Source organism: Silene latifolia, chromosome Y, assembly GCF_048544455.1.
Source record: "Silene latifolia isolate original U9 population chromosome Y, ASM4854445v1, whole genome shotgun sequence".
Classification (NCBI taxonomy): domain Eukaryota; kingdom Viridiplantae; phylum Streptophyta; class Magnoliopsida; order Caryophyllales; family Caryophyllaceae; genus Silene; species Silene latifolia.
The window spans coordinates 363,977,003-364,004,651 of NC_133538.1; the positions used below are offsets into that span (position 1 = coordinate 363,977,003).

General features: G+C 42.0%; 1 protein-coding gene across 1 annotated transcript; it reads left to right on the top strand.

Moving 5' to 3' along the window:
• Window positions 1–21,446: 21,446 nt before the first annotated feature.
• On the top strand, window positions 21,447–22,097 carry LOC141631766 (uncharacterized). The gene has a single exon (XM_074444390.1). It carries the CDS (start codon window positions 21,447–21,449, stop codon window positions 22,095–22,097), a length of 651 nt encoding a protein of 216 aa, XP_074300491.1.
• Window positions 22,098–27,649: the final 5,552 nt, after the last annotated feature.

A 27,649-nucleotide genomic window follows, 5' to 3' on the forward strand; every position in this document is an offset into this window, starting at 1 on the left:
AAGTTTTCATAAGAAACAAATGCTCATTTTTCCTTACTATAATCACGAGTACAACGAGTTTGTGGCTCGTGTAGCTGTCCTTCTAGAATACGAGTTTATTTCTAGAAGACAGAGTAGGATAAATTATTCAAGAGCCACAAAGAATTGTATGTCGCAAGAAACTGGTCTTTCTTGGCTACATGAGACGTTTTGTGGCCAAGAAAGACTTTGGCTACATGAGACGTTTTGTGTAAGACGTTGTTTCTTCAAAACCTAGGAGGTTAAACTCATCACTTGTTGAAGATGATGAATTAGTGTTACTTTTAGAAAGTAAAAAGCCTACAACTTACAAAGCAATTAATTGACTCATGTTACTTCTAGAAAGTAATGAACATATGACTTACATGAGAATGTTTAAGTCACAACTCAATACAAGGCTTAGAGCCATGAAAATCCGAAATAAAAGGCTTGATTAGTGTCAAAGGGTTTTGCACTAATAAAGAGAGATTTCAAAGTTTGATTGGTAGCAAAGGGTTTTGCACTAGTTGAAATGCTTAAGTCTATTTGGATCTTCTTAGGGATTGTGTTTCATTATGATGATAAACATATAGCAAGTGAATCTAAAAACCACTTCTTCAATTAGAAGGAATGTATTCAATACATGTTTGAGTTTTGTAGATTCTTGCAATCTTGAGATAATGTGCAACTTAAGAGATGGTATTAAGTAGGACATCAATGAGTTGGATTCAATGAATTGATCATGGTATAAACTTTTCTCGATAAGTCGAGAAGTTGTGTTTATACATGAAGTTTAGTGGGAGTTACGGAAATTTTAGTAGTCTTATATATTGATGACATATTGATCATTGCGAATGAATTAAGACTTGGAGTAATATAATACATCTTTAATATCTAGATTTATGTAGATAAATCTACATGATATTAGCGTCAAATAAGAAGTCTTATGTTGATAAGATTCATGATTAGTTCAATCGAGTTGAACATATTTGATTGACTCCATTTGCTTCCGCTGCCGGATCAATTAAATAGGAAATGATGTATAACACTTCATATACTTTGAGTATGATGAATTATTTCAAATCGAATTTTAAGTAATAGTTACCAAGTAAGCCATAAAGATTACCCTTAAGTGCTTGCATAAGCATTAAGGATGTAAAACAAAGTGTTTTTGATGCAATTTTGTGTAAGGGTGTTACACAAATGACAATTGACAATTGAGATTGCGCATAGTTTCCGACAAAACCATAATCAAAACACATTAGGATGGTTAAGGAACCATTATGGCTATGTTATTTAAGAAATAGATTTGCTAGAATCGTTCTAAGCAATAAAGAACAATGAGAGATATTTACAACGGAAATTGAGTACACTTACAATCATGAGATGTGCAAGAAGGATGAGTCCCGCACACTGTGAAAATAGTGGGAGCTATTCTAAGGCTAGAGAGCATATGTCTAGATTGGATCTAGACACGTACTCAGAAAGTTTTGTAATGCAAATGTATACATTACAAAGGAAAACGAGAATGTAGTAAGGATGAGTAAGGTACAAGAAGTTGGTAAAATCTACTAACCAAAGCCTTCTCATAGGCTTAACATGATGAGTCATGTCATATGTCATTTCAAATGCATTGAGATGAACAACTACATATAAGATGAAAATGAATTATAAAAATATGAAGTAGTAATCAGGTATTGACTGTTCATATGTGATAATCACATTTGTCGTTCGAGTTTTTTAAAATCTGAAAACTCCTTTTATATACTTTGTTACATCCAAACGGGTTGTAGAGACAATATTGAACCCCGTTAAAGTGAACCCGGATTAACATGGTATTCGCCCATAGTCACTTGTATGAGGTGACGTCTCGAAGTGACTAGAGTGTGATGCGATTGATGGCAAGTTCAAGTGACATAGAGTCATGTGAGATGACTAGTCGATCACATAGGCAGACTGTTAGGAACACTTTGTCGGGCCTTATGACCGCTTATAGAGTTCTGGCAAATTTATATAGCCTGGTCGTGGCGAGAGCTACTATGGTATTCTAATGAGTCGATTCTTTTGACTAAAGACTATTCGCCTAAGGTGGCACAGTTTCAGATTAACTTTGATTTGTGTTACTACGACCTTCGTAAATGGGGTCAAATGGGCATATTTTAGGTTATGATGGCTGTGGCTAGTCGAAGGGAATAAGTGCGATAGGAATTGTCCACCCCCTTGTCAGGGTTAAAACAATAACTCAGGGCCACTCAAGGAGTAATGAACTGGAAATGCGTGGCCACGCTCGGAAGGTATCTATGGTAGATAATTCCGGTCAATCAGTTATTCTCCAGATCGAGGAAACCACTCTCGATATGATCACTTGCAAGTACGACACAAAGACACCTTGCATTGAGTGGGAGATAGTAATAGGACAAGAGAATTGGTGACGCACACTTGTCGAGGACAAGTGGGAGATTGTTGGAATAAGTGTCCTCCGACAATAATGCGATCACAACTGTCGATCATAATGATCACATGTTTAAATCTTATTTTTAAGAATACATGTGGGATGTAATATTTTACAGTCATCTGGTCCACACATATCGGTAATGATTGGCTTACTAGAGTTTGACATTACTGTCGTGCGACGGTGGTGATCAGTTGATCCCCTTAGATCATACCTATAGGGAAATACTCTTAATTGATTATTTAATTAATCGTATGCCGATACGAGTTAATTAAATTGCTTAAAATTGACGGATGATTTTGTGAGTAAAGTTACGTGTCTTATTGTAATTTGATTAAATGAGATACGGTCTAAGTAATCGAATTGTTTTATTACTTAGATAAAATTATTGTTTACGAAACAATTGAAATTGAATGAATAATTTATTATAAACACAAGACGTTGTAATTTATAATTTGATAAACCATTTTAGTACAAGTAATTACAAATTACTAGTCGATTTTGTAAATGACATATTTTATGAGTATGTTGATTTTTAATATGTTAAAAATACATTACAAATTCACATGTCAAGTAGCATGTCACATATGTCACAATTGACAAATGACAAAATAAAATGGACTACCCATTTTATCTCAAATGTACCGAAAATTAGAGGGTATTAGTGGATAAATTGTGTTGATTATTTTAATAAGGGAAAAACACAATTATTACACTCTATATGTAGTCATGCAAGCCTACTCTCCTTGAGAAGAACAAGGCCATGCATTGGCTTCCCTTGTCCCTCCTCCACCGGTTTTCTAGAGAAAGATAGAGGATTTTTCCTCTATCAATTTTTCATTCACAACTTCAACAAATTTTCTAGTGTAAGAAAAATATATTTTTCTCTAAATCTTATGAAAAATTAGAGAAATAAAATCTCCAAAATCTTCTTCTCTTGGCCGAAATTACAAGAGACCAAAATTAATATTTTAGGTCATTTTTAGTAAGATTAATATTATCCTAGATCAAATAATATTAGTCTTTTAAGAGATTTACTTGGGTATTTACATTTGGGAGAGGTTCTAATTTGGACCTTTTGTTCATCCATTTTGAGGAAAGCTCAAGAACTAACAAATAGGTGAATTTGTTGGTGCCCATTAATCCGAAATTATATAGTAAGATTGATGATTTCTTCTCTTATCTTATTTATGTTTGCATGCATAAGTTCTAGAATTTATTTTATGACTAAATAAATTATTTCATATATGAATATGTAAATTAATGAGATAATGATTTCTAACATCAGCGAGCTGATCTCCCTGGCCACCAATATTGTTGCCTATGCTACCTAGCGGAGAAAGATCAGTAGGATGCGTGCTGCACTTGACGAGCCTCCAACCCTGCAAGCTATTGAGGAGGAAGAAAGGCAGCTGGAGACCCTGTACCCGGTTCAGCCTGATTTGAGCGTCCTGATGCCTGAAGTTGGCGAGGTGAATTCTCCTGCACTGGCGGAGCAAGTAGCTGCTAGGGACGCTGGCTCGTTTCAGGAGGCTGCTGTTGTTGAGGGAGCTCAGGAGGCCGCTGTTGCCGAGGGCGTGCAAGCTGGTCCTGTATCTAAAATGGGGAGTCAGTAGAAGGAGGCAGAGGAGGTGCCTGAAGTGGAGGTCATCAATGTGACCTAAAGTTAAAAGTTTCTATTTTGAACTCTTGGATGGTGGTCTTACCCTGTGTGGGCAGACTTGTAAAAAATTTTAAACATTTTTCTGTTTGTGTCTTCCCGCTGTGGTGGCTGTTTTGGAACTTGGGGCCGTGTTTTTGGCCAACTTTTGAAATGCCCCTTGTCTTAGTTTGGCAAGCTTTATCATATCTTGTGTGTTTTGTTTTATACTTAGCTTAGGAAGCTGCCGTATCAGCCTTCTGGCTTATTTAGGCTAGTCGTGTCAGCCTGAAAAGACTGATTTAGATCGGGCTAGCTGTCGTGTCAGCCTGCTGGCTGATTTAGGCTTTTGCCGCATTTGGGGTGAGGTGGCCGTGTCAACTTTTATGGCTGATTTAGACTAGTCGTGTCAGCCTGAGGAGGCTGATTTAGACTTAGCTAGTTGTCGTATCAGTCTGACGACTGATTTAGGCGTGCGCCGCACTTGACTACTTAACCTTGTTCATGACGCAAGGTGTGTTCATCATATTTAAAGCCAACGGGGGCATACCTTAGGCAAGTTTATCGTCATTCTAGGACCAATGGAACGTTGCAGGATTCTGGTAGCTCAGAGATCCCTGCGCTCCATATGTGTGTGCATGCATGCTGGGGCCCTGATTAATTGCGTTGATTGCGAGCTACGTCCTGGGGGTGGTATCCAGGGTAACTGGATAATTTTTCAGCAGTCACCCAGGCTCCCTTTCGTATGTTCCACAAGCCGCCTGGTGAGGGTGCTCCTAATGGAGAAATGTAGGTTAGGCATGTTGGAGTGTCATGTGCCTTGTCACCCCGCGTTTGCAGTTGACAGTCCTGCTAGATACACTTTTAATGTACCATAGATATTAGAGTTCAGAGTGATTCATTTAAAGAAGCCTGAAAATAGAAAATCTTATCAGTGCGATGTGAAGTACCTGATGCCGTCTCATGGGGTGCCAGAGCAATTGTGGTCCCAGGAAGCTTACAGACCACACAACTCCAATAGAAACTTTTTAAAGTTCAAGAGAAATAAAAGAAAAGAAAACGACACAAAATTGGTAGTATGCCTACTACCGTTTTTTTTGGCTTTTCTTATCACACTACTCTGTACACTAAATTCTACTTATTATTAAAAGTGTTACCTCTTCAGGTGAAGTATGTTCCATGGTTTGTGTATGATCTGACCGTCCATAGTCATTAATCTGTACGCCCCATGGCCAACAACGCCTTCTATCTGGTATGGTCCTTCTCATTTGTAGGCGAATTTGCCTACCTTTCGATTTTTGGTGTTTTAAAACACTTCACGGAGAACCAGGTCTCCTACCTCCAGGAGCCTGACTTTTACATTCTTGTTGTAGCTTCTGGCGACTGACTGCTTGTAGGCAGCTAGACGTATTTTTGCACTTGCTCGCAGCTCGTCTACCATGTCCAGGCTCCTGGCCATCTCTGCACTGTTCAGTTCCCCTGTCATACATCCATACCTGTGAGTTGGAACTAGAACCTCTGACGGAATTACTGCTTCTGCACCAAACACCAGGCTGAAGGGTGCTTGGCCTGTCGCTGTCTTTGGTGTCGTTCTGTCTCACCATAATACTAGTGGCAATTCATTTGCCCACTTTCCTCCTAACTCTTGTAGCCTCCTTCTCAAGTTATCCATGATTATTTTGTTGCTGGATTCAGCTTGCCCGTTGGATTTTGGAGTCCTGGGTGCTGATTTCTTTAGGGTGATGTTCCATCTGGCATAGTATCCCTCGGCATCGTTTGAGATGACTTGCGACCCATTAGCGCATATGATTTCTGATGGGATACCAAACCTGCAGATGATATTTCGCTTAATAAAAAGATGACCTGCTTGTCTTTTACTTCTGTGAATGCTTCTGCTTCTATCCATTTGGAGAAATAATCTATCATTGCTAGCATCCATATCCTGTTTCATGTGGCTCTAGGCAGAGGACCCACTATATCCATTCTCCATGTCATTAATGGCCAAGGATAAATGATGGGGTGTAGGGGCTCTCCCGGCTGATGGATCATTGGCGCTCAGCGCTGGCAGGCATCACACTTGCGGGCATATTCTGCTGAGTCTGCCCTCATTGTGGGCCAGAAGTAGCCTTGTCTGAGGGCTTTGTTTGACAGACTCTCGCCCCCTGCATGGTTTCCACATTCGCCACTGTGGAGGGCATGTAACACAGTCTGTGCTTCTTACTTGTCCTGGCACCGTAAGTAGGGTCCTGCCAATGATTTTCTAAAAAGTATATCATCAATTAGTATGAATCTGGAGGCTTTCATTTTGAAGCCTCTTATTTTCTTCTTTTCATCTGGCAGCTTGTCGTGCCGCAACCAATCTAGGTAGGGTGTCCGCCAGTCCCAGTCATATGACTGGTCAGGTGGCTGATCATCTGGCTGGTCAGCTGTCTGGCCAACTAGCTGGTCGTCTGGCTGGCCATCTGTAGTTGTCTGAACTGCCACCTCATCTTGCTGGTCCTCCAGTTCTCCCTTGTCCACCTCTTCTAATTTTTGGATAGAAAGTTCTAGCATGTGCGCGATGGGGATGTTGGACAGTTCGGTTGGCTTAAAAGTTGCCCCCAGAGTTGATAGGGCGTCTGCCTCCACATTTTGATCTCTGTGGATCTGCTTGAGCTTGGAATCCTTGAATTTCTGCTTCGGCTCCTTTGCCACTTTCAAGTAGGCGATCATCTTCGAGTCCCTAGCTATGAATTCATCATTCACATTGTTAACTATTAGCAAAGAGTCCCTGGATAGTTGCAGGTTCCTGACTCCCAACTCCAGAGCTAGCTTCATTCCTAGTATCAAGGCTTCGTATTCTGTTTCATTGTTAGTTGCCTTGAATTCACATCTCCCTGTTTGTGCTATCAGATCTCCCTTTGGTGACCGCAGGATTAGTTCTACACCTGCCCTCCTTTGGTTGGAGGCTCCATCGATGTACATATGCCAAACTTCTGCCTCCTTATTCCCTTTGAGGGTTAAGATCTCTTCGTCTGCCAGATTTTGGATAGCTGGGCTGAAGTCTGACACAAAGTCTGCCAGTGCCTGCGACTTTATTGCTTTCTTGGATCATACCTGATGCCGTATCCACTAAGATGTATGGACCATTTTGACATTCTGCCTGACAGCTCAGACTTCCTCATTACGGATTTCAATGGGTAATTGGTTACAACATGTATGGTGTGGGACTCAAAGTAGGGGCGCAGTTTCTAAGATGCAACTACCAATTCTAGTACTAACTTTTCGAGAGATGTGTACCTGGTCTCTGCTGGCAGCAGAGACTTGCTTACGTAGTAGACTGGCTTTTGCTCCTTATCCCGCTCTTTGACTAGAACTGCGCTTACTGCTACCTCTGTGACAGCTAGATATAGGTACAATGGTTCCCCTTGCTCCGGTTTTGATAGTAGTGGCGGGGTGCTGAGGTAGTACTTCAGCTCCCTGAATGCCTTCTCGTGTTCTGCAGTCCACTCAAACTTTTGGCTCTTTCTTAATATATCGAAGAATAGTCTGCACTTGTCTGAGAATCTTAAGATGAACCTGCTCAAAGCTGCCACTTTACCAGCTAGTCTTTGTACATCCTTTGGTTTTTCTGGTGATTCCAGCTGTAATACGGCCTTAATCTACTCAGTGCTGGCTTCTATTCCTCTTTGAGTAACAATATAGCCTAAGAATTTGCCGGAGGAAACTCCAAAGGTGCACTTATTCGGGTTTAGCTTCATTTTGTATTCTCTGAGAGTGCTGAATGTTTCTGCCAGATGTCGCATGTAATCCGTAACTTTCTCTGATTTCACTACCATATCGTCAATATATACCTCCATGGTCCTTCCTATTTATTCTTTGAACATACGGTTGACCAGTATTTGATATGTGGACCCTGCGTTTTTCAGGCCGAAGGGCATGACATTGTAGCAGTATATTTCTCTCTCAGACATGAATGATGTCTTCTCTTGGTCTGCAGGATCCATCTTGATTTGATTGTAGCCACTCCAAGCATCCAAGAATGTCTTCTCTTGGTCTGCATGGCATTCTGGGTACTTCACCTCTCTTATCTTGTTTGCTGCTAGCAGGCTGTCTACCTCCTGGTTGATCACCATATTTCTCTCAGTTGCGAACTTTCTTCGTCTCTGCTGGATGAGTTTGCATCCTGGGTCCACACTGAGTTTGTGTGTTATGATAGACGGATCTATTCCTCCCACGTAGGTTGGGATTACTATCTCACCCAACGAGTTGGCTGTCTCTCCACTGAACCCTACCAGCGGGATGTACTTCTTCTGCAAATCCTTCTCGATGAACCCCATGTTTTCTATGGTTTTTAGCATGATTAAATTGACCGAGCTACCAGTATCCACTATGACCTTTTTGACTGTGCAGTTGGCCATTGACAGAGTTATGATGAGTGCGTTGTGATGCTATTGCTCATCATGTATATCTCCTTCGTCAAAAGCAACCGCAGGTAGATCACTATGAGAAATTCTACAAGAAGTTTATGGTCTGTCTCCCTTAGTCTCGGTAGCATGCCTTTTGGCGGCTGAATATGTTAACCCACTTATGTCTGAGCCGCCTGTTATCACGTTTATTATCTTGGTGCATTTAGGTGGAGTTGCAGGCTTTGTGGAGCCTACCTTATCATGCTGCTTGCCCCCCACTTGGTAATAGGTGGTTTAGTTCTCCCTGCTCATATAGGCGTCCGATCTCCCTGCATAGTGTGTAGCAGTCCTCTATGTTATGCTCAATGTCACGATGGAACTCACATTTTTTCTTGCTTCCTTTCGCCATGCTTGTACCTCTACTGGTGGCCTAGGCTATCTTACCCCATCTCCCATCTCTCTGAGTGCTTTCAGGATTCCTCCGACGCCAGTTGTGAATCCATATTCTGCCAGTTTGGGGAGTTGTTGATTCTCTTCTCTGTGGTCAACTCTGTTGACTCCCCTACCATATGGCCTGTATCTCTCATCCTTCTTGCTAGTGGGTTGCTTTCTACCTAACTTTTACATGGCTGATGTGCTGGATACGCTTGGTGTATTTGGTATGCTGGCTCTGGCCAGGATATCTTCTTCCAATCTGATTGCAGATGCTGCTTTCTCTTGCACCGCCTCAAAACTATGATAAGGGTGCATAGTCAGCTGCATGTGCAAGTCAGATTCATGGTGTAGGCCTCTCCTGAAGGCTTCCACTGCTGTCGACACGTCACACTCCCGTACTGCCACCTTCTCATTGTTGAATCTAGTGTTGTATTCTCCAATAGTCTCTCTATCTCCCTGAACAATTCTGTACAAGACTCCTGCATGCTTCTGCGACTTCTGGCTGCTTGCAAATTGCTGAGTGAATGCGTTTACCAGGTCGGCAAACGTGGTTATTGACCTATTGGGCAAGCATACGAACCATCGGAAAGCTGGTCCCGACAGTGTGAATCCAAACCCTTAACACATACAGGCTTCCTTTACTTGTCTTATAGCCGTTACCGTCATCATTTTCTGCTTGTATTGGCTCATGTGGTCAAAGGGATCTGTCGTGCCATCAAAGAGAGTTATGTTTGGATTGGTGAATCTCTTTGGCATGGCGACGATGGATATGGCATCCACGAACGACGAGTCAGCATAACCGTCGGGTGCCGCCTTTTCGAGTGGAGGTGACAATCCTGGGACCCTACTCAGCATCTCTCTTAACTCCAGGTACTGCTGGTTGGTCAGGCTTCCGGAGTCCTGGATTCGTCTGTCTGCTGTCTGTTGACTTGGAGCGCTGCTTCCATGTATGAACTCTTGAAGGTTCTAATGTGGCGTGGTAGCTAATGGGGTTGATGTCACGAGCGTTCCTTGATGCCAGTTTAACTGCGGGATTCCTGCGGATCCTGTGCCAGGTGTCTGGTTAGTTATCACGAGATTATCAACTGGGAGATTACCTGGTTGTGCCTCTGCGTGGCCGGCTGGCTGCCAGCTGTCTGGTGTGAGGTATCCTAACCCTTGTGGGGTTATCCTTTCTCCTGCTGACACTGCCGTTAGATCTAGTCTTGTTACCAGCTCGGCTGGTATCTGTCGAGGTTGACTTCTGTTGGCTGATGCCTCCTGGGTAAGATCTACTAACGGGACCCGACCTTCATTCCCCGTGCTGGCTGGAATGCTGGTCTGCTGCTTCAGAAAGTCTATCTGTGCCCATAGTTCCCTATCCCTCCTCTTTACTTCAGCTTCTGCCTTTCTCTGGTCTTCTCGCATATCTTCCATTACTTTCTGAAGGTTCTCCATGCCACTAAGCATGGTTTGTGTTGGACTGGGTGGTGGAGTAAGGCCTGAAATTGTTGTGCCCCTGTCTGATCTAGTTTGGGCCGCCACAACAGGAGTTTTGAGAGGTAGAGTGACTTTTGTCACGGAGGTGGTTCATGGAGTGTGTCCGGAGGGCTGAGTTTGTGCCGCCGATGCTGGATTCTGAATTGGATTGGGTGGTATCGACGGCTGACCTTTCCCTAACACGGCTGGTGATGCTTGTTTGTCCATTATATGTTTGAGTTAATCAACGATTGACGACCACAATGCCCCACGGTGGGCGCCAAACTGTTTTGGTGATTTTTAGCGAACTATGTTGTATGAGGTCAATGCGGTCTTACTCGTTGCGCATTGATTGTATGATTGCGTTTAATGCTAAATAAAAGAATTAAGTACGTAAATAAAGTTTGACACGTGATATTTGGTGACGCGGAAAACCCAAAGTGGGAACAACCGCGGAAAGGGACGGCACCCTTCCAAGTATTGCACTAGCTTGTTAATGAGAGAACGAGTACAATGGAGACGATATGTAAATTTAGCTAGCAAAATATGTCGCGTGTATGCGTGAGATCCTGAATGCCCTTTCTTGGATGCTCCTTTGGCTATTTATAGGGTAAGAACCCTATATATGCTCTTCCTCGTTTATGGTAAGGAATATTACTTCTACTGCAACTCTTTGCATAACGGGTCGTCTCCCTCCACTCTCCTTGATCTCCCTGAATTCTCCCTAAGATCTTCCTGAAGGCTTTCCAAAACACGGGACTCCTCCATCAGCGGGCTTCTCCTCTATTGCTTGCTTTCTTGGCCCAACTCCTTAAGCGGATTCCTCTTGCCTTTGGGCTTCCTGTGATTGACCTACCCCGGGCCCAATTCTTCAGAGGGGTCCATCTCCTGCTAGGGAGTATGTGATTTGTGACGGAATAATGATGTAAATAATGTAAAAGGCGAGATAAGGAGATAATGACACAAGAGGTTTTGGTGACGCGAAAAACCCGATGTGGGAAACAACCACGGGGGGAGTCAGTATCCCGCCAATATTCCACTATTTGATAATTCGGATACAAGTACAATATACAACGGACGCAAATTGGTGTTTGTACATATAAAGGGGGTTGACCCGTGTACAGATCTGACAACGGGCGTTAGATAATGGCTCCTCCGTATGCTTTGTTGATGGTTCACGTAAGATGGAGATTAAGGTTCTGGTAATTAGATAATTATATATGAAGAGACTTGTTTGGACATAGGTAAGGTGGGTTTGGCTATATTTGTGTTTACTTGATAATGATGGCTAATGATTACTTCATAATGGCCGTAATTCCTTTGAGGGGATTGTTTTATTTATCTTGTACGTCTCCTTTGTGAGAATTATGGTAGGTTTCGCCGTATCAATCTTGGATCCCTTCTCTCCTCTTGCCCTCTTGTATTTATAGTGAATAAACCCTAGTGGGTTTATTAGGGTTCCCCACTTAATTGCCTTGTTCTTCAAGATAGAGTTTGGTATCAATTTGGACTTTCCTTATTTAGAATTTGGTAATAATTTGGACTTCCTTATCTCACTCGTGAACTTGTCGATATCTCAGTCCAAACCGAGTTCTTCTTCCTTCGGTAGGTGGGCCCGACTCCCCCATGTATGACATGGGTCCATTTGCTTAATTAATTACCCACTCGTCTCGTGCCACGTAGCTTAGGCCAAATAGTGAATTTTGGCCCAAACAGTTTGCCCTCAATTTCTCTTCTCAGCTCCGTTGAGGAAGGAAATTAACTCTTCAAACTCTGCTACTGGAACAAACAGCTGCTACCCTTCTGGATCCAGCTGCTGAGACTTTGTTGAAAAAGATGCTGCCATCCTGCTGGAAGATGGCACTAGAAACTTACTAGAGAGGGATGCTGAAACTCTGCTGGAATAGACCGCTGAAACTCTGCTAGGATATACCGTAGAACTTCTGCTGGAGCATACTGCTAAAACTGTGCTGGAGCAAGCTGCTTCCAGCCTGCTAGGTATGACTCATGGTAGATACATTTGAGATAATTCTGCATCCCTGTTCTTTACCCATAATTCCGGTGTCCCGATCTACTCGTTTCTGCTGGACCATACTTCGTTGTTCTGGTAGATAGATTTATGTCTCTCCTTAATTCTGCTAATCGGCAAGCTGATGTTCTGAAGATACCAACTTGTAGATTTCTGCTAGCATACTTTGCCATCAAGCAGATTTTAAGCGGATCCCTACTGAAGGATGCTCAGCTCAACTTGGAAGACGCCAAGATTCTGATGACGGACGTTGGGTTCCTGAAGGCGGACACTGTTGGTTGCCGTTGGGAACCAGATGGCAGACGCTAGGAACCAGATGGCTGACATTGGAATCCTGCTGGCTGACACTGGGGATCAGACGTCTGATGCTGGGAACCAGACGGCTGGCGTTGGGGACCAGACGACTGACTCTGAGAACTAGGCGGCTGATGCTAGGAACCAGAGGGCTAGAGCTGGGGACCAGACGGCTGACTCTGGGGACCAGACAGCTGATGCTGGGAACCAGATGGCTGGCGTTGGAATCCTACTAGCGGATGCCAGAGAGCATATGCCTGACACTATGGACTAGGTGGCAGATGCTGGGATCTTGCTGGCAAATGTTGGGGAGCAGATGCCTGACACAGGAATCTTGCTGACAGCTCCTCAGGAGAAATAGTTTACACCTGCCCTTACCATCTTGTTATCTGGTCACCAAGGGCGAGGCTGGTAGTTGGCACAATTTTATTATGCACTTATCATGTAGGTGATACCTGCAAAATGTTAGTAATGCAATGCATGTGCATGCGAGGACCCTCTAATGTATGATAGGGGATATAGTATGCTGTGAATGCAATGTCAATCATGCCTATATGTTTCGTCTTTGTCTGCGGGGACAAGACATGTTTTGAAGGATGATAAATATACCTGCCTCTGGCCAGGGGGTAGGAGTAAGTGTTAAGTCAATGTAGGACGTACCTTAAGTAAGTTTATCGTCGTTCTAGGACCGTTGAAATGTTCTGAGAAGTTGACTTTGCAAGGTGTAAGTCCTTGTTAGTATTTGTTGTTACCTTATCCGTCCACTGACAGAGTTATCTACCCTATCTATCCACTGACAGAGTTTGGGTGCGTACTGAGTAGCCGTGTTAGCTCTGGGAGCTGATTTAGACTTTCAGGAGGTTTGTCGTGTCTACCTAGGGGGCAGATTTAGACTGGAGGTGGCCGTGTCAACCCAAGGGGCTGATTTAGACCTGTCGTGTCAACCCAGGCGGCTGATTTAGACTTACCTAGCTGTCGTGTCAGTCCAATGACTGATTTAGGCGTATGCCGCATTCTGACTACTTAATCTTGTTCATGACGCAAGGTGTGTTCATCACGTTTAAAGCCAACAGGGGCGTACTTTAGGCAAGTTTATCATCATTCTAGGACCAGTGGAACGTTGCAGGATCCTGGTAGCTCAGGGATCCCTGCGCTCCATATGTTTGTGCATGCATGTTGGGGCCCTGATTATGCCGAGTACTCGGTGCTACGTTTGGGGGTGGTATCCGGGGTAGCTGCGTGAGCTTTGAGCTGTCGACCAAGCCCCCCCTTCGTATGTTCCACAAGCCGCCTGGTGAGAGTGCTCCTATTGGAGAATTAGGTTAGGCATGTTGGAGTGTCATGTGCCTTGTCACCCCGCGTTCACAGTTAACAGTCCTGCTGGCAACACTCTTAACGTACCATAAAAGTTAGAGTACAAAGTGGTATTTCAAAGAACCGAAAATAGAAAAATCAAAAGCCTATTAAAGTGATGTGAAGTACCTGGCCCTATCTCATGGGGTTCCAGAGCAACCATGGACCCAGGAAGCTACAGACCACACAGCTCTAATAGCAGTTTCAAGTTTAAAGAAATGTAAATAAAAAGCGAGTAAAGTAGAAAACTGATAGTATGCCTACTATCTTTTGTTTTTTTAATCAGTTTTTGTTTTTATTTTTTTTTTTTTTTTTTTTGGGGGAGGGGGGGAGTTGAATACAAGACTTTGTACACTAAAATCTACTTTTTATCAAAAGTGATACCTCTTCAAGTGGAGTATGTTCCATGGCTCGTCTATTAATTAACCTTGCACGGTCATTTACTTAGACGCACCACGTCCAACAACGCCTCCAACCTGGTATGGAGATTCTTATCTGGGGGATTCTATGCCTGTCTAAGTGGTTATATACCTTCAAGGTGATTGTATGCATGTCTAGGTTGTTGTACAACTTCAAGGTGATTGTATGCCTGTCTAGGTGGTTGTAAACCTTCAAGGAATTGTATGCCTGTTTAGGTGATTATACACCTTCAAGGTAACTGTGTTGTCCTTTGCTGATTTGTTCCGCCTGGTCATATCCACGTGGTTATGTTCCCTTTTCATACATTCATACTTGTGGGTGGGAACCAGAACCTCTGGTGGTATTACTGGTTTTCCTCCGAACACCAGGCTGAAGGGTGTTTGAGCTATTCTTTGAGTTTCTGCCTCCAGTTTCTTTCATTTTTTTGTTTCAGGTTCTCAATAGTGAGTCAGCTTGTCCATTGAACTGCATGTTTCTGGCTGCCATGCGGAATATGTATTTTTGCCCCCTGGATGGTTTTCACAGCTTGGGTGTGGAGGACATGCACTTCTGCTTGTCATTTATTATTTCATGTTCTGGTTCTCAGGGGACCTGGCTGATGGCAGCATGTATTGCTGTGATTTTTCGCTTTAGGAAGCTGATGTAAGAATGTGTTCTGCAGCATTCTGGCTGCTGCCTGTCTCCTGGATAATCATGGTGCTAGGAGCTTTTATTTACTGGCGGTACGTTGATTAAATTGCCCCCATGCCATTGATTCATGTCCTGCAAGCTGCTAGCGGAGCGACCTGTCCTGCCGGCTGGGTGGCCTGATCTGCACGCAAGAAGGTTGTTTCTGCAGGCAGAAAGTTTGATGTAAGCAGCGTTCTGCGCTTTGCTATCTGCTTTTTGTGCCCTGCATTCCGCAGGAGGACGCTCCACTTTATCTGGGGGAAGAGTGGCAGGTTCTGGAGCCCGTGTGACCAGTCCTGCTAGCAGGGAGGTCTTGTGACAGTCCTGCAAGAAATATTTCTGCTAGGGCTGGCAGATGGCATAGCCAACGACCCTCCGACAATCAAGGCAGTAGTTATACAGAATATAAATAAAGTAATAAGATTACGAGTTGATGGGCTACCTTAGGAGCAGCGCATGTGCTTATGGATATGAATCTTCTTTCTTTTGTTTATCGCTAGTTGTAGCATATAAAATGATGAGTATGCTTAATAAGATACCTGGCTTGAATGTTGCCCTTAAGGTTATGAGGGCGTCTGCAACAAGGTTCTGGTTACCGACCATGGACCTGCCTGGTTTCAGATCTTTTCAGGTGCCCGACTTTTTCAGATGTCAGATTGTCAGGCGCTAGACTTTCAGGTGTCTGACTGGCAGACGTCAGACTTTCAGGCGTCCATACTTTCAGGTATCTGACTGGCAGACGTCAGACTCTCAGGCGTCCATACTTTCAGGTGTCTGACTGGCAGACATCAGACTTTCAGGTGTCTAGACTTTCAGGACCACTGCAAGCTCGGGCAATCAGGTGCATGTCCTATTTCCCTTGTAGGTATCAGACCTACTCCTGTTCCCCTTACATTGGTGGCCCTACCGGTGCGTTATGTCCAACTCTAGGTCCCATATCTCCCCCTAGGTTGGGGGTGCTTTTATCCCCCTAGGTCTGAGGTGCTGGACTAAAGTAGGTGCAGAGTCTACCATGGTCTGTGACTTAATGGTCGTCCGAGGTTCGTATTTCATGTTTCAAGCACTTAGATGTGTCGTTTAATTGGTCATCCCTCATAATATCTATGGTTTACTCATAATGGCTTTCAGGGGGTAGTCAGTTAGCACATGGACATTACTAGACTAAAAATAAGAACGCAATTTATAGAAGGCTATAACATGTGCAAGAACCAGTTTTCCAAGTGGTGTGTACCGGGTCTCTGCAGGATGCAAAGACTTAATGAAGTAATATTCTGGCTTCCAGCATGAGATTGGCTATTGTCTCAGCCTCTGATAGTGTTTCAGTTTCGTGAATGTCTTTCATGCTCCTCCGCCCAATCGAGCTTTTGGCGTCTCCCAAGTATGACATAAAATAGCCTGCATCTTCCCCCTTTCGCTTCTGGCTCCTAGGTGATGCTCCCTGTCTAAGTTGCTGCTAGACTTCGGCTACCTGGATCGCTTGTGAAAGGGTTGCTGCGACAACTAATCCAGGTTGTCGTTCTGGTGTCTGGTGTCTGCTGACTGCTTCCTACTTTCTGAATTTCTGATTCTGGCTCCTCCCGCTTCCTGAATTTGAGAGGATGCAGTTGGTCGACACTTCCTTATTCTGCTAGATCTCAGCGTACTGGGGACCTGATTCTGGATGCTGATGAGGTCAACTCCCCTAAAATGCTGCTGAGGCTGCTGATGTCTCTGAGCCAGAGCTAGTTCCTGCAAGAAGAGATCAAATAGAGCTGGATGGTGGAGCTGGTGTTACAGCCGCTGAGGAAATGATCCTTTTAGATAGATCTCTCCCCTAACTTGTTCGGACTTTTGTTTGTAAGTTTCGGGGCTTTGCCCTTTCTGTTTTGCTTTGTTTCGTTTTTATGATGTTTCTCGAGTTCTAGCCTGAATAGGATACTCGTCGTACAAACTGATTACTGCTGACTGCCGACCCTATGAGGGTAACAGTTGCCTGGAGTTGATGGGGTCAGCATTCTGATTATTTTTGTCTTAGCTAAGTCCAGCCTACTGGCTATATTTGGTCTGGTTCCTATCATATCATCATGGGACCATACAAAACAATCCATGTTAATTTTATGAAATTCAATCAATTGTTGATGAAGATTACCTGTATACTTTAAACCTGTCAGCAGTGTTAGTTCTGGGTGCATCTTACCCATGTTGAATGAGTTTACTGTGACCACTAGGATTTTTCTCATGGTGTAGTTTCTATGTACTTCGTTATGATGAGAGCATTATGGTGGTGCCCCTGAGTGTCATGAGCGTCCACCTTGTCCAATGTGACAGGTGGCAGATTCCCATGGATGACTTTACAGGAGGACTCTAGGAGATCCCTTTTTGTTTTTTTGTGTCATGCCTTTTTTGCTACTTAGTATGTTAGGCCGCACAGTTCTGATCCACCTGTTATCACATATATTATTCTATGACAAATAGGAAGTGTAGAGGGTAGAACCTGATTCGCGGAGTATAATTTACTGGACCTTGCCCCCACGTGATAGCAGCTGGTCCAGATTGCCATGTTCGTATTGATGTTTTACCTATCTCCTGACTGTCGATCAGGCTTCCTGATTTTGCAAGAGAGTTAGGGACAGACGGAATAGTACCACAGATGTTACCTCCGTGACGACACTCCTGTAGAGATATGTCTTCTAGAGTTACTAATTACTGGAGTTGTGTGGCAATGGCTCCAGATTGTCATTCTGATTCCTGATGGCTGAAATTCCTGACGTAGTCTGCAGTCTGATCAGCATGAAGGGTGGTTGTATGTTGGGCCCCCTGGTTGTAGTCTGGTGACTAGCACCTCAAGGATTTATCTATCTGGGCCAGAGATTCTTGAGGTCCTGATCTGCTTCCAGCCTGATATGTTTGATTCTACGACTCTGTGCTGAACATTCCTGCTAGTCCACCTACTGTCTGTACACTTGCTGCTGGCACACTATTACTGATTTCTGGTGGATTGATCATTCATGCTCTCACAGAGGCTGGTGGAACCCTAGGAACCAGATCTGTTGTAGGACTCCAGACCTACTCTAAGGAACAATTTTGCTGCAAGCATCTGGATGAATTCTGGGGAGCAGGTCTGCTGCCGGATTCAGGTGTCTGAAGGAATTCCAGGGACCAGATCTGCTACCAGACTCAGGCGTCTGAAGGAATTTCAGGGACCAGATCTGCTGCCGGATTTAGGCGTCTGAAGAAATTTCAGGGACCAGATCTGCTACTAGACTCAGGCGTCTGAAGAAATTTCTGGGACCAAATCTGCTACCAGACTCATACGTCTAAAGGAATTTTAGGGACCAGATCTACCACCAGACTCAGGCGTCTGAAGGAATTTCAGCGACCAGATCTGCTGCCAGACTCAGGCGTCTGAAGGAATTTCGGGGACCGATCTCTTTGCCGGACTCAAAGGCGTCGAAGGAAGTTCTCACGCCAGATCTGCCCGGACTCGTGTCTCGAAGGAATTTCGGGGGCCAGATCTGCTGTAGGTCTCTGGTAGGACTTCCGGGAGCAGATCTGTTGCGAGACTTCTGGAGGATCCCAGGAAGCTGATCTGCTGCTGGCTTCCGGATAAATTCCGGGGAGAAGATCTACTACTAACTTTTGGAGGATCCCATGAAGCATATCTGCTGAGAGACTTCTGGAGGATCACATGAAGCTGATCTCACTGCGGCTTCCTGATAACTTTCGGGAGCGGATCTCACGACTTGAAGATCCCAGGAAGCTGATCTGCTGTTGGCTTCCGGATAACTACCGGGGAGCAGATCTACTGCTGACTCCATAAATAGCGATGAGATCTTGCTCGCTAGCAGACATGGCACCGGAGATTAATTTGATGATAACTTGGCTATAGAAATCGATCACCATGCCCCACGGTGGGCGCCAAACTATTTTGGTTAAAAATTGTCAAAACACGATATTCTATCTCGTTAGGGGTTAAAGTGACCTACTCTTTTTAGCCTCATATCGGGGGGTTAAATTATATGTGATTTGTGACGGAATAATGATGTAAATAATGTAAAAGGCGAAATAAGGAGATAATGACACAAGAGGTTTTGGTGACGCGGAAAACCCAATGTGTGAAACAATCGTGGGGGGAGTCGGTATCCTGCTAATATTCCACTATTTGATAATTCGAATACAAGTACAATATTTAACGGGCGCAAATTGGTGTTTGTACATATAAAGGGGGTTGACCCGTGTACAGATCTGACAACGGGCGTTAGATAATGGCTCCTCCGTATGCTTTGTTGATGGTTCACGTAAGATGGAGATTAAGGTTATGGTGATTGGATAATTACATATGAAGAGACTTGATTGGACGTAGGTAAGGTGGGTTTGGCTATATTTGTGTTTACTTGATAATGATGGCTATTGGCTAATGATTACTTCATAATGGTCGTAATTCCTTTGAGGGGATTGTTTTATTTATCTTGTACGTCTCCTTTGTGAGAATAAATGGTAGGTTTCGCCGTATCAATCTTGGATCCCTTATCTCCTCTTGCCTTCTTGTATTTATAGTGAATAAATCTTAGTGAGTTTTTTAGGGTTCTCCACTTAATTGCCTTGTTCCTCAAGGTAGAGTTTGGAATCAATTTGAACTCTCCTTATTCAGAATTTGGTAACAATTTGGACTTCCTTATCTCACTCATGGTCTTGTCGATATTTTAGTCCAAACTGAGTTCTTCTTCCTTCGGTCCGTGGGGTCGACTCCCTCATGTATGACATGGGTCCATTTACTTAATTAATTATCCACTCGTCTCGTGCCACGTAGCTTAGGCCAAATAGTGAATTTTGGCCCAAAGATCCACATTGGAGCTCTTCTTAATGCAGTAAGGTGAAATTCCTACACTTTGATCTATATATACCATGTTAGAATAAGCTTTTTTTCCCACAGCTTGCTTTTATCGAGTAGTACTTTTCTGCAAGCAATTAAATTAGTTTGATCGAAACCATGTTATAAAATTGTTTGCAGGAACGGATCAAATACGCAAGAGTACTTCGTATGGTCATTCTTAGACATGTACGAGTTGATGTTTGGGACCAAATATACCTTTAGCCATACTATATTGATTTCAATAACCCGAAATTGACCCGATATGCTAGGCTCTCCCAAAGGTGGTACTCTATATTTTTGAAGGCGGAAAACGTGAGCATTGCTCGAAATAATACCTCCGCCACATCTAGAAGAAGCCCCATGTCCTAGGCCTCAACTCTTCCTGGATTGGAGTCTCGTTTTTTTTTTAAATATATCAAATTAATTACATTGTGACTGAAAATAATGCCTACTGTTTTGGCTACTTATAATCTTTATAAATTGTTTAGTGTTTTGATAATATCTATATTTATTGAATTTTGTATTATGGAAGTTTAAAACAAACATGCCCAAGTATGTGACTTGTTAAGACATTTATCCATCAAAACATTTGACCTTATAATAAGGGTTTTTTGGGTAAGAAACTACCTTTTATTTATGGTGTTCTTTGAACAACTACCTTTTATTTATTTTTTGGCTTTTCACCACCTTTTATTTATTTTTTTGTTGTAAAATACTACCAAATTTATGACACCGGTGAGAAAAGTAAAATTTTCGGCTTGCTGCTCAATTACTGAATGAAATAATTTTTTTGGCTTGATGCTCAATTATTGAATGAAATGTTTTATGTTTGTTTCCTTTAATTAGCACCTTATTATGCCATTTGTATCCTCTCTGTATCCTTCTCGTCCGTTTTCTCTTAATGATTTATATGTTAACCTATAATGATCCAATATTCACACTTTCAAGCGTTGGATGATGATGTGTACATTACACAATATATAAAGTTGATCGGGGCGTTGTTTCTTCCTTTTGAGGGTGAGCGGATACTTAGAATGAGGATATGTGAGCAGTTGGTTCCAGATGTGTGGTACTGGAGTGGGGAGCGAGATGGAATTTATTCAGTTCGTTCGGCATACAGGCTTATGGTTAAGCAAGATGGGGATCTGGAAGGGTCGCTGAGTGACTTAACTGATAGTTGGCTGTGGAATAAGATTTGGAGAGCTCCTTTTCTACCAAGAATCAAAGTGTTTTTCTGGCAGCTGTGCAATGAAGCCATTGCTATTAGAGGTAATATTTCATCGCGGATGTGTTCGGGTGGGAATGAGTGATTACGGTGTAGGGATTGTGTGGAGTCTTGTTTACATGTTGTTCGTGAGTGCGGGTGGGTTGGGGGTGTCTAGGATGCACTGGAGTTAGATTTGTCGTCATGTTTTGGCTTTGTAAGGGTTAGGGATTAGGCGGAATTTGCTCTGAGAGAGATGGGGTTACAAGAGCAGGTGAAGTTCATGACTGGTTGCTGGGCTATTTGGGAAAGGAGGAATAAGGCTATTTTCGAAGATGGAGAATGGAGGGCGGATTTAGTAGTACGAAGGGTGAGGGATCTTGTATGCGAAATGGCGGAGAATTGGAGTTTGGATGAGAGGAGGATCCATGGGGTGGTGGATGACGACGGGGGCTGGAAGAGGCCGGAGAGTGAGGCGCTGAAGGTGAATATTGACGCTGCTGTAATTGCTGAAGTGGGAGTCGGGTTGGGTGCGGTGTGTCGGAATGATAGGGGAGAGGTTGTATGGTGTGCGGTGGAGCAGGGGACAGTAGAGATGGATCCAGCAGAAGCTGAAGCGGCTGCAATATTGCATGGTCTTAAAGAGGCAAGATGGATGAATAATTCAAGAGTTATCTTAGAAGGAGATTGTTCGAATGTTATCCATGATCTACAGCAGCAACGGAAGGGACGTGGCAGTATTTATTTAATTTATAATGACATTTATGCTATTTGTAATTTTTTCGACAGTATTTCGTTTACTTGGACTCGTAGAAACTTTAATAAGGTCGCTCATGAGCTTGCTCACTTGAGACCATGGTCAATAGGTACTCGTAGATGGCCATTCCGTTGGAAATCTCTGATGTAGTTTGTGTTGATTCTGTTAATATTATTTCTTAAACCCTATGGGTTTAATTCAAAAAAAAATGACGCTACTAGAGGATCTAAGTATCGTAACCCTTTATAATGAAGCCTATATAGACATACATTATTTTAAGCAAATCACCGGATGTGAACTATAAGAGGAAAGAGAGAGAAAGGGATGTGGAGGGGAAAGACAAGCATGAATAGTTCGAGGACAAAGTGGAGGAGTGTTATGAGAGAAAGTGAAGGAGGGAGAGGGGGGAGAAGGAGGTGGTTAAGCTCGCAAGGACGTCATAGAGATAATGGAGAGGGAAAGAGGAGGACAAGAAAGAGGGAGAATGAGAGGTAGAGGAAGAAGGGTAGAAAAGGGGTTAAGAGGCAAATGGCGAGTAGTAAGAGGAGAAAAGGGAGGTGGAGTAGTAGTAATAGAAAGAGAAATGATTATAATGAGAAATTTAAAAAATTATAACAAAACTCTACTTTCAAAAATAAAATTTATCAAACGTTTCGAATTTCATTTTTATTAGTCAGGGAGGATGAGAATAGGGAAGAGGGTAAGATTAGGAGGCGACAACGTTAAAGAAAAAATAGAGGGGGAAAAAAGAGATTGAGAGGAATGGGGGAAAGAGAAAGGGGAAGGGCTAAGGAGGGTAGGACAAATAGTATAAGCAGAGGAGAAAGACGGAGAATACGAATGGGGAAAAGAGATGGGGGTTGAGAAAGAGAAAACAGGGGAAATAGGAGGTAGAGAGAGGGAAATAGAAGGATGTGAACGATAAAAGGAAAGAAAAGAGGAAGAGAGGAGAAACCAGAATATATGGAGGAGTGGTACGAGGAAAAATAGGAGGGATAAAAGTATGACAACAAGTGGGTGAAGAGGGTAAATGGAGGATATATAAAAGGATAGGGGACATGGAAGGTATATGGGAGAAGGAAGTAGAAAGTTATGGATAAGGACCACGAGGATGAAAAGAGGGATCTTTTAGGATGCGAGTATGCGACGACATTGGAGAGAAAAGGGAGAGAGAAATAGAAGGACGAGGGGGGTAGTGAGGGAGATGAATACGGGGAAAGAGGTGGAGGAGAAATAGAAAGGGTAAAGGGAGAATGCCAAATAGTATAAGTAGAAAAGTGAGGAGGAGATGAGGTGTTTGAGGGCTCAAAAACGTTGAAGAGAAAAAGGATAAACCGTGAGAAAGAGATGAATTGGGGAAAGAGGAGGAGTAGGAAGGGGTAAAGAGGGAAGGGCGAGTAGTATGAGGAGAAAGAGGAGGAGGACTAGGAGTAGTAATAGGAAGAGAAATGATTAAAATCACTACTACAAAAAACATCAAAGAAACCGGTTAAAAATGCCATAAGAAACCGGTTTATAACCGGTCTCTAGCTCATAGGTGTCTTAGCCTAAGAGACCGGTTATTTGAACCGGCTTCTTTGGTTATATCAAAGAAACCGGTTGACACCAAAAACTGGTTTCTTTTACTAGTAGTTAAGACACCAGTTATTGGCCAAAACCGGTTTCTTTGATATTACCTTTGAAACCAGTTTTCGATTAAAACCGGTCTCTTTGATATTATCTTTGAAACCAGTTTTGACCTTAAACCGGCCTCTTATACTTTATTTAAAAACAAAAAAAAAGAATTCAAACAATTCGAGGCCTATATATTATTAATCAAAAATTATAATCATTAAAATATTACAATTATTAAATTATATAATCACCATCAACATCCAAAAGTAACCAATCTTACAATTATATTGGATTCATATAAACTAATCTCCAATTATACATGGAACAAATCTAGCAAAATACTAACTCTTCAAGTTAACTTTGTCGTCAAAATCATCTAATCTGCACCCAAACTCAAGACATCACTCTAGCCTTGCTCCCGCACAAAGGAGAAAAAACAGTGAAAAAGAAAAAAAAGGCAAGATCGCACTGAGTACGTACTCCTGATTCATAGTCTGTGTGGTCGATGTTTTTAAATCCCCTACACTATAGACAATATAATCACGCAACCAAGGCAGAACACCGTTGCTGACTAATAGCAACACAATGAGTAAAGTAAATGATTACTTGTAAACTTATTTGAATCAAAATCAGTTAAATTGATCGACCCTAATTAGCAAGTCTAACCATTTATGTCTGATATTTCAAACACAACAATAATAAAGCTATAATCCTACAACAACCTAATGAAGAATAGATAGAACAACCCAAACCTTAAAAAATTAAAACGAAATTGATGAAAAATGAGTACCTATTATCGAGGAACTGGCTCAAAGGAAAAGAAAGCAATTGTTTTGAGGTTGATAAAACTCTCTATGTGTACTTAATCAAATAAAAGAAACCGGTTTTATATACAACACGGATATGAATAATGATAAAATTAAGCAAATGGGTGAGAAAAGGTACATACCAAGCACATTACTCCACTGAGGAGTAGTCAATACCAAGTCTGATCCAGTAAGTGCCTCATTTGGAGTACCATCGAAACTTTCTAGGCTTGGCCTGTATGTAGGATCAACCTGAAATGAAAATTCAAGAAAAAGATAATGTGGAATGAAAAGAGAGTAGTCTTTTTAGTTGTGGCTTAATTTCAGAACACTGTCACCACAGGTTTTTTTTATTATTATAGCAGTTATATTTATTAATTTCCTGATGACCGACTTAATTACCTATGTATAGCTTGTCATTTTTATTACTCAGTCTCGTCTAAGATGTGTCATGTTCGACTGTCGGACACGGTTATTTTGGTTGAAATTTTCATTTCTTTGATCTGAAATAGTGTTGAATGGCTTTGCGTCGGACACGCGAGACATGATGGTGAAAGTTGTACAGAATACGATGCACTTGTGAAGGATATGGGAACGACTCCATATACTGCAGCCCCTTACAACACGACCGAAACATTGTTGTTAATGTTGTATCAATACTAGACATATCAACTAATAATTAAAAGCTTATCAGTTTATTGCACCGTAGTGCGTTGAAAATTTGTGACGATCTTTGAAAATTAGCTAATAAAACGGTCACGACAGTCGTCAGGATGATTAGATAAAGCAATAGGAGATATCTTAAACTTAAATGGAAGTGGAGACTAGAAACATTACAACAATCTTGTAGCCGATGAACTCCGTTGCATTCCGCATCTGTGCTGTTTTAATAATCTCCTCATCCTCTACAATACTGACTCACTATCAGCAACACGTTCTGGTTATCATCATATCCATACATTAATACTTAATATAAGAAGACATATATAAACTACTCCTAAGTAGATAAATGGAGAAAATAAAAACTCGATAAACCTCAGAAGCTAGATTCCTATAAAGTGTGTCCCCATATATAAGATACAACATCAATATAGATAAGTGGTTGTTGCCCCAATATACGGAGCTCCAATGGCATGTATGTACTATGTAGGATACAACATCATTACCCAATATATATGTAGATACAATGGCAAGAAACCAAAATGAATTTCGGAAATTAAAATAGAAATATAAACAAGAATATAAACAATATACGGAGCTTGTTCATTTGCTATTACGGCTTTCCAAATGGCTTCACCAAAATAATAGTATTCAACAACACAAGAGACGCATAATGAAGGAGCAAGCACTTTGCAAAGATGGTTTCACCAAAAGGACTCCGAGTACGGCGGTGGAATATAACCAAGCTCAACGAAGTTTTAACAGTATAAAAGGAAGGTTTTTAGATGACCTATGTCCTGCTTTGAGAACTACTCCACACAAATGCTAAAAACCAGAATCGTAAGATAGTACATAATTTAACAAATGTTAAAAACCAGAGTATGGCAATGAATCATAGTTTTGCACCCTCTTATAGTAAGATAGTCTTGTTCTTGAACAATATTTGAACCTGTCTCAATTCAGACCTGTCCTATTTAGGGCTTTCTTGCTTAAAATCAGAATTAAGGAGATTATTATTTAACTTGACTTGTGGAAAGTGTAGCAACTTCGCCTAACTATAATTTAACAAATGCTAAAAATTGTAGTCATAAGGAAGCTAGCCAATTGGAAAGGCGTAATAGTAAATGAACAAGCTCCGTATATTGGGTAAAATTGAAATAGAAGCAAGAATAGAAGAAAAAGAGAGTGACCAAAGGATAAAGGACGAAGTCGAAACCAACATCAATGTGGAATGAAAGAAGGTGAGGCATGTCATTGCTTTAGTCAGTCTCTACTCCACAGTAACGAGACTCCCCTTTATCCCGTGCTCTTTCACCCAACGAAGAGAGCAATAAACAAACAATTAAGTGAATGAAGCTCCAACAAATTCACATACAGGTCCAATTTCTCAAGCTTTTCCGGATGGCAGAACGCCACCACTGTTGTCCTCTCCTTTTCCGAATTTGTGATTACCCGATGCACTGCACTCTTGAACACGCCATTAGACATTACCTGAACAAGCATGTCATCCATTTTGAACCTCAAGGCCTTCTGCTGTTAGAAAGTTGTATGCAACAAACAAATAAAAGAAGATGACCTCACCCAGATGACCAATGATGACAAATAGGGCACCAGGAATAACAGGAACCTTGTACCACTGGTCATTATTAAGAACCTCAAGGCCTTCAGTATCTAATAAGTTTATGGATATTGTTGTTCCATCGGCATGTCGTGGGAAGCCATGAACTCTGTCAGGGAATGGGCAATCTTCCTCCTCAATACTCAATACTCAATACTGATAAATTGATAGATTGATACAGAAAGAGCAATAAACGAATAATTAAGTGAACAAATCAATACCTAAACTATCATTTGCTCCTAAAAATTCAATCGAAATTAAAACCCTAAAAAATTAAAACGAAATTGAAGAGAAATGAATACCTAAATCAAGGAACAAATATATGCAAACGATAATTTTGAGGAACAGACGATCGATTTGGCTGGAAGGAACTGTCGCCGATCTTCTTAAGACTGCGTTTGGTGGTGGCGATGTGCGGTGAGGCGAGAAGTGGGGGTGTTAACTGATAGTGGTAAATGGTAACTGATAACCCACGTAAAATGAATTAAAAAAAGAAGAAAACAGATAATGGAAAATTCCCAAAAAGTTAAGAAACCGGTTTATATACAACCCGGTTTGTTAACTTATTTTAAGAGACCGGTTTTAAAAAATCAACGGTTTCTTATGTTAAGAGACCGGTTTGAGAATTTAACAGGTTTCTTATTAGTGATCTCTTTGCTATTTTTTGTAGTAGTGAATGAAGAATTAAAATAAATAGAAAAAAATAACTCGACTAAAAAAATTTAAATGTATTAAACCTATCAAGTTTCCTTTTCTCTTACGTATCAGTTAGTAGAGACATTCTTAATCAAAATGTCATTTTCTTGGAAGAAGCATAGGAAAACTGACGGATGAGACATAAGAGATGGGAGAGAGCCACAATATTAGAAGGGGGAGAACGAATAGGAAAGGGGATAAGGAGGCTGATAAAAAGGCGGAGGAGAATGAGGCGGCAATGTTAAAGAGAAAGGAGAAAGGGTAAGAGGCGGATGAAAGGGAGAGAGAGAGAGGAATAAAGTAGAAAA

Excerpts from the sequence above, each read along its gene's own strand:
- LOC141631766 (XM_074444390.1), top strand. The coding sequence starts at position 21,447 with ATGGGGTTACAAGAGCAGGTGAAGTTCATGACTGGTTGCTGGGCTATT.